Source organism: Podarcis tiliguerta (assembly GCF_965153285.1).
Source record: "Podarcis tiliguerta genome assembly, chromosome: 13".
Taxonomy (NCBI): domain Eukaryota; kingdom Metazoa; phylum Chordata; class Lepidosauria; order Squamata; family Lacertidae; genus Podarcis; species Podarcis tiliguerta.
In genome coordinates this window covers 18,342,954-18,355,873 of record NC_139546.1, presented here as the reverse complement: position 1 = coordinate 18,355,873, position 12,920 = coordinate 18,342,954, and the positions used below count along the sequence as shown (strand labels likewise).

At 49.2% G+C, this 12,920-nt stretch overlaps 1 protein-coding gene across 2 annotated transcripts in view; it reads left to right on the top strand.

The window, feature by feature from the left end:
* Positions 1 to 12,920, top strand: part of LOC310661833 (G protein-activated inward rectifier potassium channel 1-like) — a 35,421-nt gene that overhangs the window by 10,880 nt on the left and 11,621 nt on the right. For both annotated transcript variants that reach the window (XM_083408328.1, XM_083408329.1), the window contains one exon: positions 9,881 to 10,097. In XM_083408328.1, coding sequence (XP_083264454.1) covers positions 9,881 to 10,097 — 217 coding nt within the window. The remainder of the gene's footprint in view (positions 1 to 9,880; positions 10,098 to 12,920) is intronic.

The following is a 12,920-nucleotide window of genomic DNA, read 5'->3' as shown; positions in this document are numbered from 1 at the left end:
AATGCATAGTGCTTCGGCAAACCAGACAGACCCTCTTCCATTGGGCTTTCTCCTTCCAAGTTCTATCAGCATCGCAGCCAACTTCTAAAGGCCTTATTCGGCCCCCCTCAATAAAATATTTTAGGGGGGCTGGGCCCCCCAAAGGATGTACATTCATTGCCATTAGAATGATGTCTGTGTGCCGCATCATGTGATTATGTGGGGCCGGGCTTACCTGCCCCCCCCCCCGATTATTTTACTCAAGTTGGCACCCCTACTTCCATGGCTATAGGTAAAGGTAAAGGTACCCCTGCCCGTACGGGCCAGTCTTGACAGACTCTAGGGTTGTGCGCCCATCTCACTCAAAGAGGCCAAGGGCCAGCGCTGTCCGAAGACACTTCCGGGTCACGTGGCCAGCGTGACATCGCTGCTCTGGCGAGCCAGAGCCGCACACGGAAACGCCGTTTACCTTCCCACTAGTAAGTGGTCCCTATTTATCTACTTGCATCAAGGGGTGCTTTCGAACTGCTATGTTGGCAGGAGCTGGGACCGAACAGAGGGAGCGCACCCCGCCGCGGCGATTCGAACCGCCAACCTTTCGATCGGCAAGCCCTAGGCACTGAGGCTTTAACCCACAGCGCCACCCACGTCCTTCCATGGCTATAGCCAGGATTTATTGGGGGGGCAGGACACTCACCTGTCACCATCCTCTGTCTCTTGTCTCACAGATTCATGGGCGCAGCTAGGATTTTTTTGTGGGGGGGGGTGGCAGCCAAAGTAGTCGAGCTTTTTCTAGATCACCCCTAAAGTAGTTGTTGAATTTTTGGGGAAATCACAGGTAGAAAATACCCCCACTGCGGGAAGCAAGCTTTCATAAGGGGGAGGGGGGCAGAACCTAAATTAATTGAGTACTTTCAATGCTTTTCAATAATTTTTGTGCTTGGGAAGGGCCTCTTGGCCCATGAGCAGTTTTGGGCTGAAATGTCTCAACAGATGTTTTATCTTCCTTTTGTGCTCATGAAAACTATCTTTCTACAATTGCTACTTTTAGTTTAAGTATTGTTATTTATTGACTTGATTTAGGGGAGGGCAGCTGCGCCCCCTGACTACGCCTATGCCTACTTCTCAGTGGGGTCCTGGCCTATTCTGCGCCCCCCCCCTCCTTCTGCCCAGCCTCCAACAACCTCGACGGGTCCTACTGGCCTCGACGTGCCCAACTCAGCCCCGGGCGACAGCGGTGCGGCATCGGGCTCCCTCCTCCCCGGGCCACGTGTGGCTGAGCGCAGGCGGCGGCGCCTCTGCGCTCCTCCCGCACCTGATTAGAGAAGCAGCTCCGTCCGCCGACTGAGCGAGCCCGGCCGGGAGATAAGGCTTATCGCGCCGTCCGCCTTCGGGCTTCTCGCCATCCCCATCTCCGATAAGGAAGGCTGGCTGGTCCACGTGCGCCTGCTTCCTCCGGAGCGAAGCGGGGAGAAGCGGAGACCTTGGCGCGTTAGGAAGCAACCCCGCCAGAACGCCGCTGCGCGCAAAAGGAGTCTGGCGCGTAAAAACGCACGCCGACGGGACCTCCGCGCAACGTGCCGCGCCGGGAGCAAAGAACAGGGGGGAGAGGGGGTTTCTAGAGAACGGGCAGCTCTAGGGCTTGAGTGCTTTGCAAGCTTCTGGGGCTGGAGGCGGGCAATGGGGGGGGGGGGGGGGAGAAATGAAGAAAGCACTTGCTTCTCAAAATAAAAACGCGAGGGGGCGGGGTAAGCCCCATCCCGCATAATCGATCACAAGACACACACCGTTTGAATGGCAATGCTCATCAACTTTGGGGCGCCCTCAAGTATTTTATTGAGGGGCTGCCAAAGGGACTTCAGGCCCTAGGAGTTGGCTCCTATGGTTGCTGCCAACTAAGTTATACTCTTTGAGCAGACCCGTTTGACTTAATGGACCTAAGTAAGCCATGCCTCTTAATCGCAGTGGGTCTGCTCTGAGTATGACTAAATGGATACCACTGTTAATATCAGCATGGATCATAGCATCATAGAATCATAGAGTTGGAAGAGACCACAAGGGCCATCGAGTCCAACCCCCTGCCAATCAGGAAACACCATCAGAGCACTCCTGACATATGGTTGTCAAGCCTCTGCTTAAAGACCTCCAAAGAAGGAGACTCCACCACACTCCTTAGCAGCAAATTCCACTGTGGAACAGCTCTTACTGTCAGGAAGTTCTTCCTAATGTTTAGGTGAAATCTTCTTTCTTGTAATTTGGATCCATTGCTCCGTGTCCGCTTCTCTGGAGCCGCAGAAAACAACCTTTCTCCCTCCTCTATGTGACATCCTTTTATATATTTGAACAAGGCTATCATATCACCCCTTAACCTCCTCTTCTCCAGGCTAAACATGCCTAGCTCCCTTAGCCGTTCCTCATAAGGCATTGTTTCCAGGCCTTTGACCATTTTGGTTGCCCTCCTCTGGACACGTTCCAGTTTGTCAGTGTCCTTCTTGAACTGTGGTGCCCAGAACTGGACACAGTACTCCAGGTGAGGTCTGACCAGAGCAGAATACAGTGGCACTATTACTTCCCTTGATCTAGATGCTATACTCCTATTGATGGTACTGTTTCTTGACAAAAGCAGGGTTGGCACTCATGCCCAAATCACTAATGTGGAAATTATTGAATCAGTGTCACTGGAGAGTATGCCCTGTCTGCTGCAGACCCTCGAAGTGGAATGCTCTCCCCGGGGAAGTTTGCCTGGCACCTTCATTATACACCTTCAGGCGCCAGGCAAAAACGTTCCTTTTTAACCAGGCCTTTGGCTGATCAGATTTATGCCCTTTTAAAATGTGTTTTTTATGGGGAGAGGGGTATTGGGTTTCTGTTTTTATTTTTATTAGGTATTTTGTGGTTTTATATCTTGATTTTATTCTGTGAACCACCCTGAGACCCCCGGGTATAGGACGATACAGTGGTACCTCGGGTTAAGTACTTAATTCGTTCCAGAGGTCTGTTCTTAACCTGAAACTGTTCTTAACCTGAAGCACCACTTTAGCTAATGGGGCCTCCTGCTGCTGCCGCGCCACCAGAGCACGATTTCTGTTCTCATCCTGAAGCAAAGTTCTTAAACTGAAGCACTATCTATGGGTTAGCGGAGTCTGTAACATGAAGCGTATGTAACATGAAGCGTATGTAACCTGAAGCGTATGTAACCTGAGGTACCACCGAGGTATTCAAACAACAACAACAACCTAATTTTCATCAGAGGAATGTTGGAGGGTATGTGACCAGGGGCCGTCTTATCCATATCCGGCTCCATGGTGCAAAGCTCCCGCTGGGACACACACACATGCACACCATTCCCCAGAGATTTTTAGGGAGGACGGCGCTGCCGGCGGGGCTGGAGGAGGGGGGCAGTGGCTGGAGGGGGGCTCCTTCGGCAGGGAAGAGGCTGGACGCGGCAACTCCCAGCTCAGCTGGCCACTTCATGCCACAGTGGCCATGGCAGACAGAAGCCCTGGGCACGGAGCTGCTTCAGTATGGCATGATGGAAGCGGGCAAGGATGGCAAGCTGATGCCGGGAGGCGCCGCCTCCAGCCTCCACCTCTTCCCTGGCGCCCTCCAGAACTTGGCGCCCTGCGCCACTAGCCTCTATGGGTAAGACGCCCCTTTGTGTGACCCTCTCTCAGATCCAAGAGGCCTTCCCTTTTGAAAACCTAGATCACTGAAATCGTATTTAATTACGGGAAATAATCAGAAGCTCTGGCAACAACACCTCAGCCAGCATGAAGTTTCACCTCCTCCTAGAGGTGTCAAGGCCTTATCTCACTTGCTTGTCAGAACACACAGGCAGGCAGACACACACAAATTTGCCCTTGTCTGCTAGCTGGGTCTGACGGTGCATTGTGGTCCAATAATCCAGTGGGCACCAGCTTTCTGAAGTCTTCTTCATACCACCTTCTCACTCCTTTTGTTCTCCTCAGGCCATGCCTTACTCATTGCTCTGTTCCTTCAGGGTCAAACTGCCCGTGATGCTGAGTCATGCAGAGTTTTCTTCTGTTCAATGTTTCCAATTTCCCCCTTTTACAAAAGGCACTTCTTGGAGGCTGCAATTTCCCACAGAAGATTTGAAGAGAAAGGTTGGGCCCTTTTACCCCTCAAGTTCCCCAGCCTCACCATACTGAAAATGGCCTCCGCTAACCTGATTTTCCTCCTACAGGTGAACAGATGCAGGTATCTCTGCAGCCGCATTTTGTTAATGTGGGGAAGGACATATAAGGCTTACTCACCCACTGTGAGCCTCAAAGCATTTCCTGAACTATCCTAGCATTGCCTTATTTATGCTTAGGCTGCCCTCTGCTTCTCCTCCATGGGACTTGTTTCGCCAAAATATTCCCAAGTCGTGTTACAGCTTCTTAACACCCTGCATTTGGGGAATTTGAAAGTTGGAAAAATTCAGTGCGCCCTAATCTAGCCAGGCTGGTGAGAGGGATGTTTTCTGGAGAGAGTCTCAAGGGCCAGACTGAGCTCTGGAGGGCTGTGCTAAAAAGCTGAAGAAGAAGAAGAAGAAGAAGAAGAAGAAGAAGAAGAAGAAGAAGAAGAAGAAGAAGAAACTGAAATTATTTATACCCCGCCCATCTGGCTGGGCTTTCCCAGCCACTCTGGGTGGCTTCCAACAAAATTTTAAAATACAAGTAATGCATCAAACGGGACGCGGGTGGCGCTGTGGGTAAAAGCCTCAGTGCCTAGGGCTTGCCGATCGAAAGGTCGGCGGTTCGAATCCCCGTGGCGGGGTGCGCTCCCGTTGTTCGGTCCCAGCACCTGCCAACCTAGCAGTTCGAAAGCACTCCCGGGTGCAAGTAGATAAATAGGGACCGCTTACTAGCGGGAAGGTAAACGGCGTTTCCGTGTGTGGCTCTGGCTCACCAGAGCAGCAATGTCACGCTGACCACGTGACCTGGAAGTGTCTCCGGACAGCGCTGGCCCCTGGCCTCTTAAGTGAGATGGGCGCACAACCCTAGAGTCTGTCAAGACTGGCCCGTACGGGCAGGGGTACCTTTACCTTTACCTTTACCTTTAATGTATCAAACATTAAAAGCTTCCCTAAACAGGGCTGTCTTCAGATGTCTTCTAAAAGTCTGGTAGTTGTTCTTCGACATCTGGTGGGAGGGCGTTCCACAGGGCGGGTGCCACTACCGAGAAGGCCCTCTGCCTGCTTCCCTGTAACTTGGCTTCTTGCAATGAGGGAACCGCCAGAAGGCCCTCGGAGCTGGACCTCCATGTCCAGGTAGAACGATGGGGGTGGAAACACTCCTTCAGATATACTGGACTGAGGCCATTTAGGGCTTTAAAGGTCAGCACCAACACTTGGAATTGTGCTTGGAAACGTACTGGGAGCCAATGTAGGTCTTTCAAGACCGGTGTTATGTGGTCTCGGCGGCCGCTCCCAGTCACCAGCCTAGCTGCCACATTCTGGATTAGTTGTAGTTTCTGGGTCACCTTCAAAGGTAGCCCCACGTAGAGCGCATTGCTGTAGTCAAGCAAGAGATAACCAGAGCATGCACCACTCTGGCGAGACAGTCCATGGGCAGGTAGGGTCTCAGCCTGCGTAAACATCCTCTGATTATCCACATTGCTCAGAAAGGGGGTTTCCTTCCTTCCTTCCTTCCTTCCTTCCTTCCTTCCTTCCTTCCTTCCTCTCTCTCTTTTTTCAACGTTGAATTATTTAGACCCGATCCTATAAAGCCATTCACACAAAATGACTTTTAATAATTTCCTTTCCTCCATTTCCAATTCTCATTTCGGGGGGGTCAGGCCGATGCCCCATCTCGCCCAGCAGCCTGTTCTCACAGTGACCCGCCAGATGGCTGTAGGAAACCCACAAGCAAGAGCCCTCTCTCCCTCCTGCAGTTTCAGAAGCACTGCTGCCAGAGAGCATTGCCATCACGGCCGGTAGGCCTTCTGCAGCTTGAACGTCTCTGCTCCTGTCTATCGTCAGTCTCAAATGAACCATGCTTTCTGGGAACCTTTCGAAAAGCCCTTTGACCTCAGCTCTTGCCTGCTCTCATCGTCCACTGGGAAACCGGTTCCCTTGGCAGGGCAGGGTGTGCATGCGCAATGCGGGTCAGGAATAATAATATTAAAGGAGCCTTGGCCGTTCGGGCACAGAACATCACATTGGGTTAGCAGGCGAATTGCACCGTGGTTTTGAGCAGGAGCGAGGATTGGCATGTTGGTTCCTAAAGATGACAGTGAGCAAATCAGGGGACACATGTCTGGCTAATTCAGGTCGGCAAGCCATGCTGGTGCTTCTGTGGCAAAGGGAAGGAGAATGGAGAGGCGTTTGGGGGGCAGATTGCAGTGTTTGGGTGCGTCCAGAACAGGTCCACAAGATGCTTTTCTGTTTACAGTCACACCTCGGGTTACAGATGCTTCGGGTTGTGCAATTTCGGGTTGCGCATTGCGCCGAACCCGGAAGCACTGGAGCAGGTTACTTCCAGGTTTCTGCGCATGTGCAGAAGCACTAAATCACTCTTTGCACATGCGCAGAAGCGCCGAATCATGACCCGCACATGCGCAGATGCGACGCTGCAGGTTGCGGACGTGCTTCCCGCACGGATCATGTTCACAACCTGAATGTCCGCTGTATTTGATCAAATGTCTTGCAAGCAGGCGCGGTTTCCGTTCCCAAACTCACCAGAACTCGGTTCCGGCGCCTCTCAGGTGGGCGCCATTATAAGAGAGCAAGGGAGGCGTTGAGGGTGAAGTTCTGGCACCCTGAAAAACAGCACCGCTTGCGAGGAATCTCGTATATCACAGCTGCCGTTCTGCACGTTCATTTCCATTTGATTTCCCTCTTCCCCTTTTAAGATGATTCAGCCCATATCTGCTGTCAACACCTTGCTAATTCCCCATCCCTCCGCTAATTACCAGAAATGCACCAGACAGCCGCAATGTCTGCCTTTTCCCCCAGTAGCCATCACAGTCCAGAAAATTGCTTCTAACCACGCACACACGTGTGTTGTAATTCCTTCCCGGGGGGTGGGGTTGGGAGTGGGGAAGGGGCAGGGGCAGGACAGGGCAGGCATCCAATCAGGTTCTTCCAGGCAGCCTTGTTCATGATAACATCATGATGGTTGTAAGTGATGCCCCTTCAATACAGTTTGCGCCTGTGAAAGTTTCGGAGCAGACATAACTGCCCTGAGAATTCATGCCAAACTCCCATAACGTTTTAATGCCGCAAATGTTGTAGGGTTGTTGGGTATTTTTTTGCAAAGGGTTAGGATTAGGTCTTTTCTTTTTTGCCCTCCTTTTGTTCGTTGCCCTACAGCTCAAGAAGACCCCTTCCTGTGGCAATAATGTGGTATTGTGTGAGAAGCATTGCAGGGCAACTGATGAAGTGGAGTGATGTGTGGACATAGAATTATAGAATAGGAAGGGACCCCATGGGACATCTAGTCCACACCCCCCCCGGGAATACGGGAATCTTTTGGCCCAACGTGGGGCTCGAACCCACAGCCCTGAGATTACGAGCCTCATCTTCTATGGACTGAGCTATCTGCTACATGCCAGTGTAAATCCACCACTATTCCTCTATGAATGTGTCCATGACGTGCAAAAACAAGAGAGAGAGCAGAATCGCCCATCCAGAAATAACAATTCCCAGAACTGTAGCTTTTCCTAGTGATGGAAAACAAACATTGCAACACTTAATCCAGGTATAGGCAAACCTCCAGATGTTTTGAGACTACAATTCCCATCATCCCTGACCACTGGTCCTGTTAGCTAGGGGTGATGGGAGTTGTAGTCCCAAAACATCTGGATGGTCAAGTTTGCCTGTGCCTGACTTACTCAGCACAGCTGGGTGTCCTTTCCTACTTTATTTAACCCCATTCTTCAGTTACAGAGAAGCTGACAGGTGATGGTGTGGCGGGAGACAAAGGCAGCCGCTGCCCTCAGGCCTGCAGTCTAAAAAGACACGACACAAAAGGAAAATGGATTGGAAGGGAGAAGGAAACCAAGCAGAGATTTTAGAAATGCGGTTTGGTAGATTGTGGTGCCCAGGATTAAGTTTGTAAATCGTATGGATGTTCTTCAGCTAACAGTAAGCTCCTGTGCTGGCAGGCAACAGCCTTGGGTGACCAGGAATGAGAGCTGACCACCATACAGTGGTACCTTGGGTTACATATGCTTCAGGTTGCATACGCTTCAGGTTACAGACTCCGCTAACCCAGAAATAGTACCTCAGGTTAAGAACTTTGCTTCAGGATGAGAACAGAAATCGTGCTCTGGAGGCGCGGCAGCAGCAGGAGGCCCCATTAGCTAAAGTGGTGCTTTAGGTTAAGAACCGTTTCAGGTTAAGAACGGACCTCCGGAACGCATTATGTACTTAACCTGAGGTACCACTGTATATATTTCCCACAAGGTCTCCCCTTGTAGCATTGTGACTGCAGGCAGTTGTGGAATGTTAAAATGGCAGTTTCGAGGCTCACCACTGGAGAAGGCACAATGGCAACACTCTACTCAATCCAGGAGTGTAATGTGCTGAATAGGGCAGCCTTGCCCATCCTGGCAGTTGTTTTGGACTATGACTCCCATGAGCCAGGCTGATGGGAGTTGTAATCATCATCATCATCACCTGACTGGGTTGCCCCTACCATTCTGGAAGGCTCCCAACAAAATATTAAAAGCACGATAAAACATCAAACATTTAAAACTTCCCTATACAGGGCTGCCTTCAAATGTCTTCTAAAAGTCAGATAGTTGTTTATTTCCTTGACATCTGATGGGAGGGTGTTCCACAGGGCAGGCGCCACCACTGAGCAGGCCCTCTGCCTGGTTCCCTGTCACCTCACTTTTCGCAGTGAGGGAACAGCCAGAAGGCCCTTGGCACTGGACCTTGGTGTCTGGGCTGAACGATGGGGGTGGAGATGCTCCTTCAGGTATTCTGGGCTAAGTCCGTTTAGGGCTTTAAAGGTCAGCGCCAACACTTTGAATTGTGCTCAGAAACATACTGGGAGCCAATGTAGGTCTCTCAGGACCGGTGTTATATGGTGTCGGCGGCCGCTCCCAGTCACCAGTCTAGCTGCTGCGTTCTGGATTAGTTGTAGTTTCCGGGTCACCTTCAAAGGTAGCCCCACGTAGAGCGCATTGCAGTACTCCAAGCGGGAGATAACCAGAGCATGCACCACTCTGGCGAGACAGTTAGCGGGCAGGGAGGGTCTCAGCCTGCGTACCAGATGGAGCTGATAAACAGCTGCCCTGGACACAGAATTGACTGCCACTGGCACACAGCTCAGTATGATTCCCCCTCACCCCTTTTGGAGGGAGAAACCCAAACCAATCCTCTGGCTGATGGGGGAATTTGCTCTTCCGCCATGAAGGTGTGGGTGCATGCATGAAATGGGTGGGGCTAATAATAATAATAATAATAATAATAATAATAATAATAATAATAATTTATTATTTGTACCCTGCCCATCTGGCTGGGTTTCCCCAGCCACTCTGGGCGGCTTCCAACAAAGATGAAAAATACACTAAAATGTCACATATTAAAAACTTCCCTGAACAGGGCTGCCTTCAGATGTCTTCTGAATGTCAGGTGGTTGTTTATCGCTTTGACATCTGATGGGAGGGCGTTCCACAGGGCGGGTGCCACTACCGAGAAGGCCCTCTGCCTGGTTCCCTGTAACAAGACATTACCATTGATTTTCCTGAGAGAGTCTTGCACCCAGACCCAGGTTCAGCTCACCCCCACTCAAAACCCTCTCCCTCTCAGCTTTAATTCCAATGGAGACTCTGCAGCTTGAAAGGTACACTATACAGGCACCCTGAGGAAGTTCCTATCATTTTGCTGCTGTGAGATTTGCTCTCGACTCAGTGGGACTTCTCTCTCTCTCTCTCTCTCTCTCTTTAGTCACGACAGACGCCAGAAGGTGAATTTCTGCCACTAGACCAATGCGAGCTCGACGTTGGATTCGGAACTGGGGCCGACCAACTGTTCCTCGTATCTCCTCTCACCATCTGCCATGAAATCAACGAAAAGAGCCCTTTTTTTGCCCTCTCGCAGAGATCGCTGCGGAGCGAGCAGTTCGAGATTGTTGTTATCCTGGAAGGCATTGTCGAAACTACAGGTACAGTGCTGAATAATAATAATAATAATAATAATAATAATAATAATAATAATAATAATAATTTGCATAGTGCAAAGATGGGGGCCACTGTGGGATTTCAGGTGCTGCCAGAATACATCTCCCATGGTTAGCCCAGCCAATAGAGCATGAGACTCTTAATCTCAAGGTTGTGAGTTTGAGCCCCATTCTGTGATTCTTTTTATATATACAGTGGTACCTCGGGTTACATATGCTTCAGGTTACATATGCTTCAGGTTACAGACTCCGCTAACCCAGAAATAGTGCTTCAGGTTAAGAACTTTGCTTCAGGATGAGAACAGAAATTGTGCTCCGGCGGCACAGCAGCAGCAGAAGGCCCCATTAGCTAAAGTGGTGCTTCAGGTTAAGAACAGTTTCAGGTTAAGTACAGACCTCCAGAATGAATTAAGTACTTAACCCAAGGTACCACTGTACATATACATTTTTATTAGTTTTTTTAACATATCATTTCCAACAATCATATAACATAACTTCTTATCTTATATAATATTTTATTTTATTTTTTGAAATAATTTTTATTAACAGGCCAATCACATCACATTGTTCAAATCACATTAATTCCAAATTATACAGCCAAATTTTAAAATTTTTGGGGGGTACCCATACATCAAGCTCAGCACGAGTCCAAAATTCCAGATGACTCCAGACATCACTTATTTGCTGCTTTTATTAAACAGTTCCATCCAGTTCGAATCGGATAGATCTTTATTACCTTCTTTCTCTTCTTGTTGTTATCGTTTATTCCTTTCTTTGCAATCTCTGATGGTTTTCACAAACAGATTGAAGATTTGGCGTCTCTGTGTGGGTTTTGTGCTCTTCCAAGCTCAAATTATTCAGGAACGACCTCTGTTAGTCTTCGGTCGGTCCATTATTTTTCCTCAGGCTAGCCCAATAAATCAGACATTATCAGGGGCTCTGTCAGGTCAAACTTGCATTCCAGCCTTCTTTCTTTTTCAAAGCCCTGAATCTCTTCCCCCTCGTCTGTTCTCCTGCCAGCCTGTCTTTGCGAGACGCCATGTTTTTTTAACTGCGTCATAGGAATTTTCCTCCTTCTCGCCTTTCAATCTTCTCGTATTGTAGTCATTTCCCCCACACAGTTTTAAAGTTCTGTTTATGTTTTTTTAAAACGCGACGATCTTATTTCTTTCTAGGGTGGAGGATTATTGTAGTCATATCATGCAAAGGAATTTAAGAGAGTTTTTTCCTCCACACCCCCCCTTCGTTCCAGCCTTACGTTCTCATGGTGGTAATTCATCAAGAGATTTACTTATCCATCCGTCACTCCCGATCACAGAGATGCATTAGTCAGCAGTCCTTATCTCGAGCCTTACTTGATATATGTGCTTCAGCCTTCTTCTGATCCGTTATTGCCAATTAGTCCAATTATAATTCCAGGCTGAAGCAACCAGCACGCGCTGATTGGAATCGGCGTCGGGAAGATCTGATTCCATCGAGGGCTTTTGCCAAGTGTTCCACACCCCCGTCTCTCGGATCAGGGGGTGCATTATGAACACCGCTGGCAGGGCAGCCCCCCCCATACCCTTGGGGGGGTAGGAAGGCTGCCTACTTCCCATAGCAGCCCCTTAATACCTCGTATGGGTCAGAGAGATGTTATTGTCGGCCATCTTCCAACGCGCCACCTAGTGGCCCCCCTCTTATATAATATTTTAGACTTCCATCAACACCTCTGGTGATTTTCCGTTCTTTAATCACTTATTTTGCATTTCTTAATTTCTCTTTCTCCTCATAGTCTTTCTTGCAATATTTCAGATAGTCATCCTTACAAAACGTCTTGCAATCCTACTAGCGTAATCTGTTCATTACAGTTACTTTTCAGATAGTATGTATATTTACTCCAGTCTTATAAGAATCTCTGGTCCCGCAGGTTTCGAATCCTTCCTGTTAATTTATCCAATTCTGCATAGCCCATCAATTTCATCCGCCATTCTTCTTTCGTCTGTAATTCTTCTTGCTTCTATTTTTGTGCCAACACAATTCTGTGATTCTGTCCCAGACCACTGGCCATGCTGACTGGGGCTTATGGGAGCTGGAACCCAACATCTGGAGGGCCACAGGTCCCCCACCCCACTGTTCCCTGGGAAGAGGGGTTGGCTGTTAAACCACTCTGGGAATTGTAGCTCTATGAGGGGAATGGGGTCTCCTAAGAGCTCCCAGCACCCTTAAGAAATGACGGTTGTTTCGTCTTTGTGTGGCTGTTCAAAGCGGTATTATACTGCTTTAAAAGGGTGGTGTGTTTGTGGCCCTAGAAGTTTGCCAGAAAACAAACGTCCGTTCTCTGCTTCTTCTTAACCCGCCAAAAAACATGGCCCACATCAACTTCTCATGAAGCAAAAAGCTAATTGGACAGCATCTGAAGGACTTAGAGCAACAGAACAATCTGGCCGTTATAAAGAAATTCTGTTCTTGGTATGCCTCCCCCCCCCCTCCTCAGTTTGATTCCCTGGCACCATATTTGTATAAATTAACTATCCCAAAATACAGATGTGCCTTCACACTGGCCAGATTGGATGTGATGCCCTCTGCCGTCCTTGAGGGCAGATACCAAAAGATGCCAACTGCGAAACGACTTTGCCCCTGTGGAGATGGTAATCTGGAAACAGTGGCTCATGTTCTCCTGTCCTGTCCCCTTTAAAAAGATCTGAGTAATGAGATCATCACCCCACTCTTATTTACCATCCCAGGCCACCCATCTGAGGCCACATTGTTCTTTCTTTCATCAGATCAAAATGATCAGACAACAGCGAAGGTTGCTAGGTTTATCGA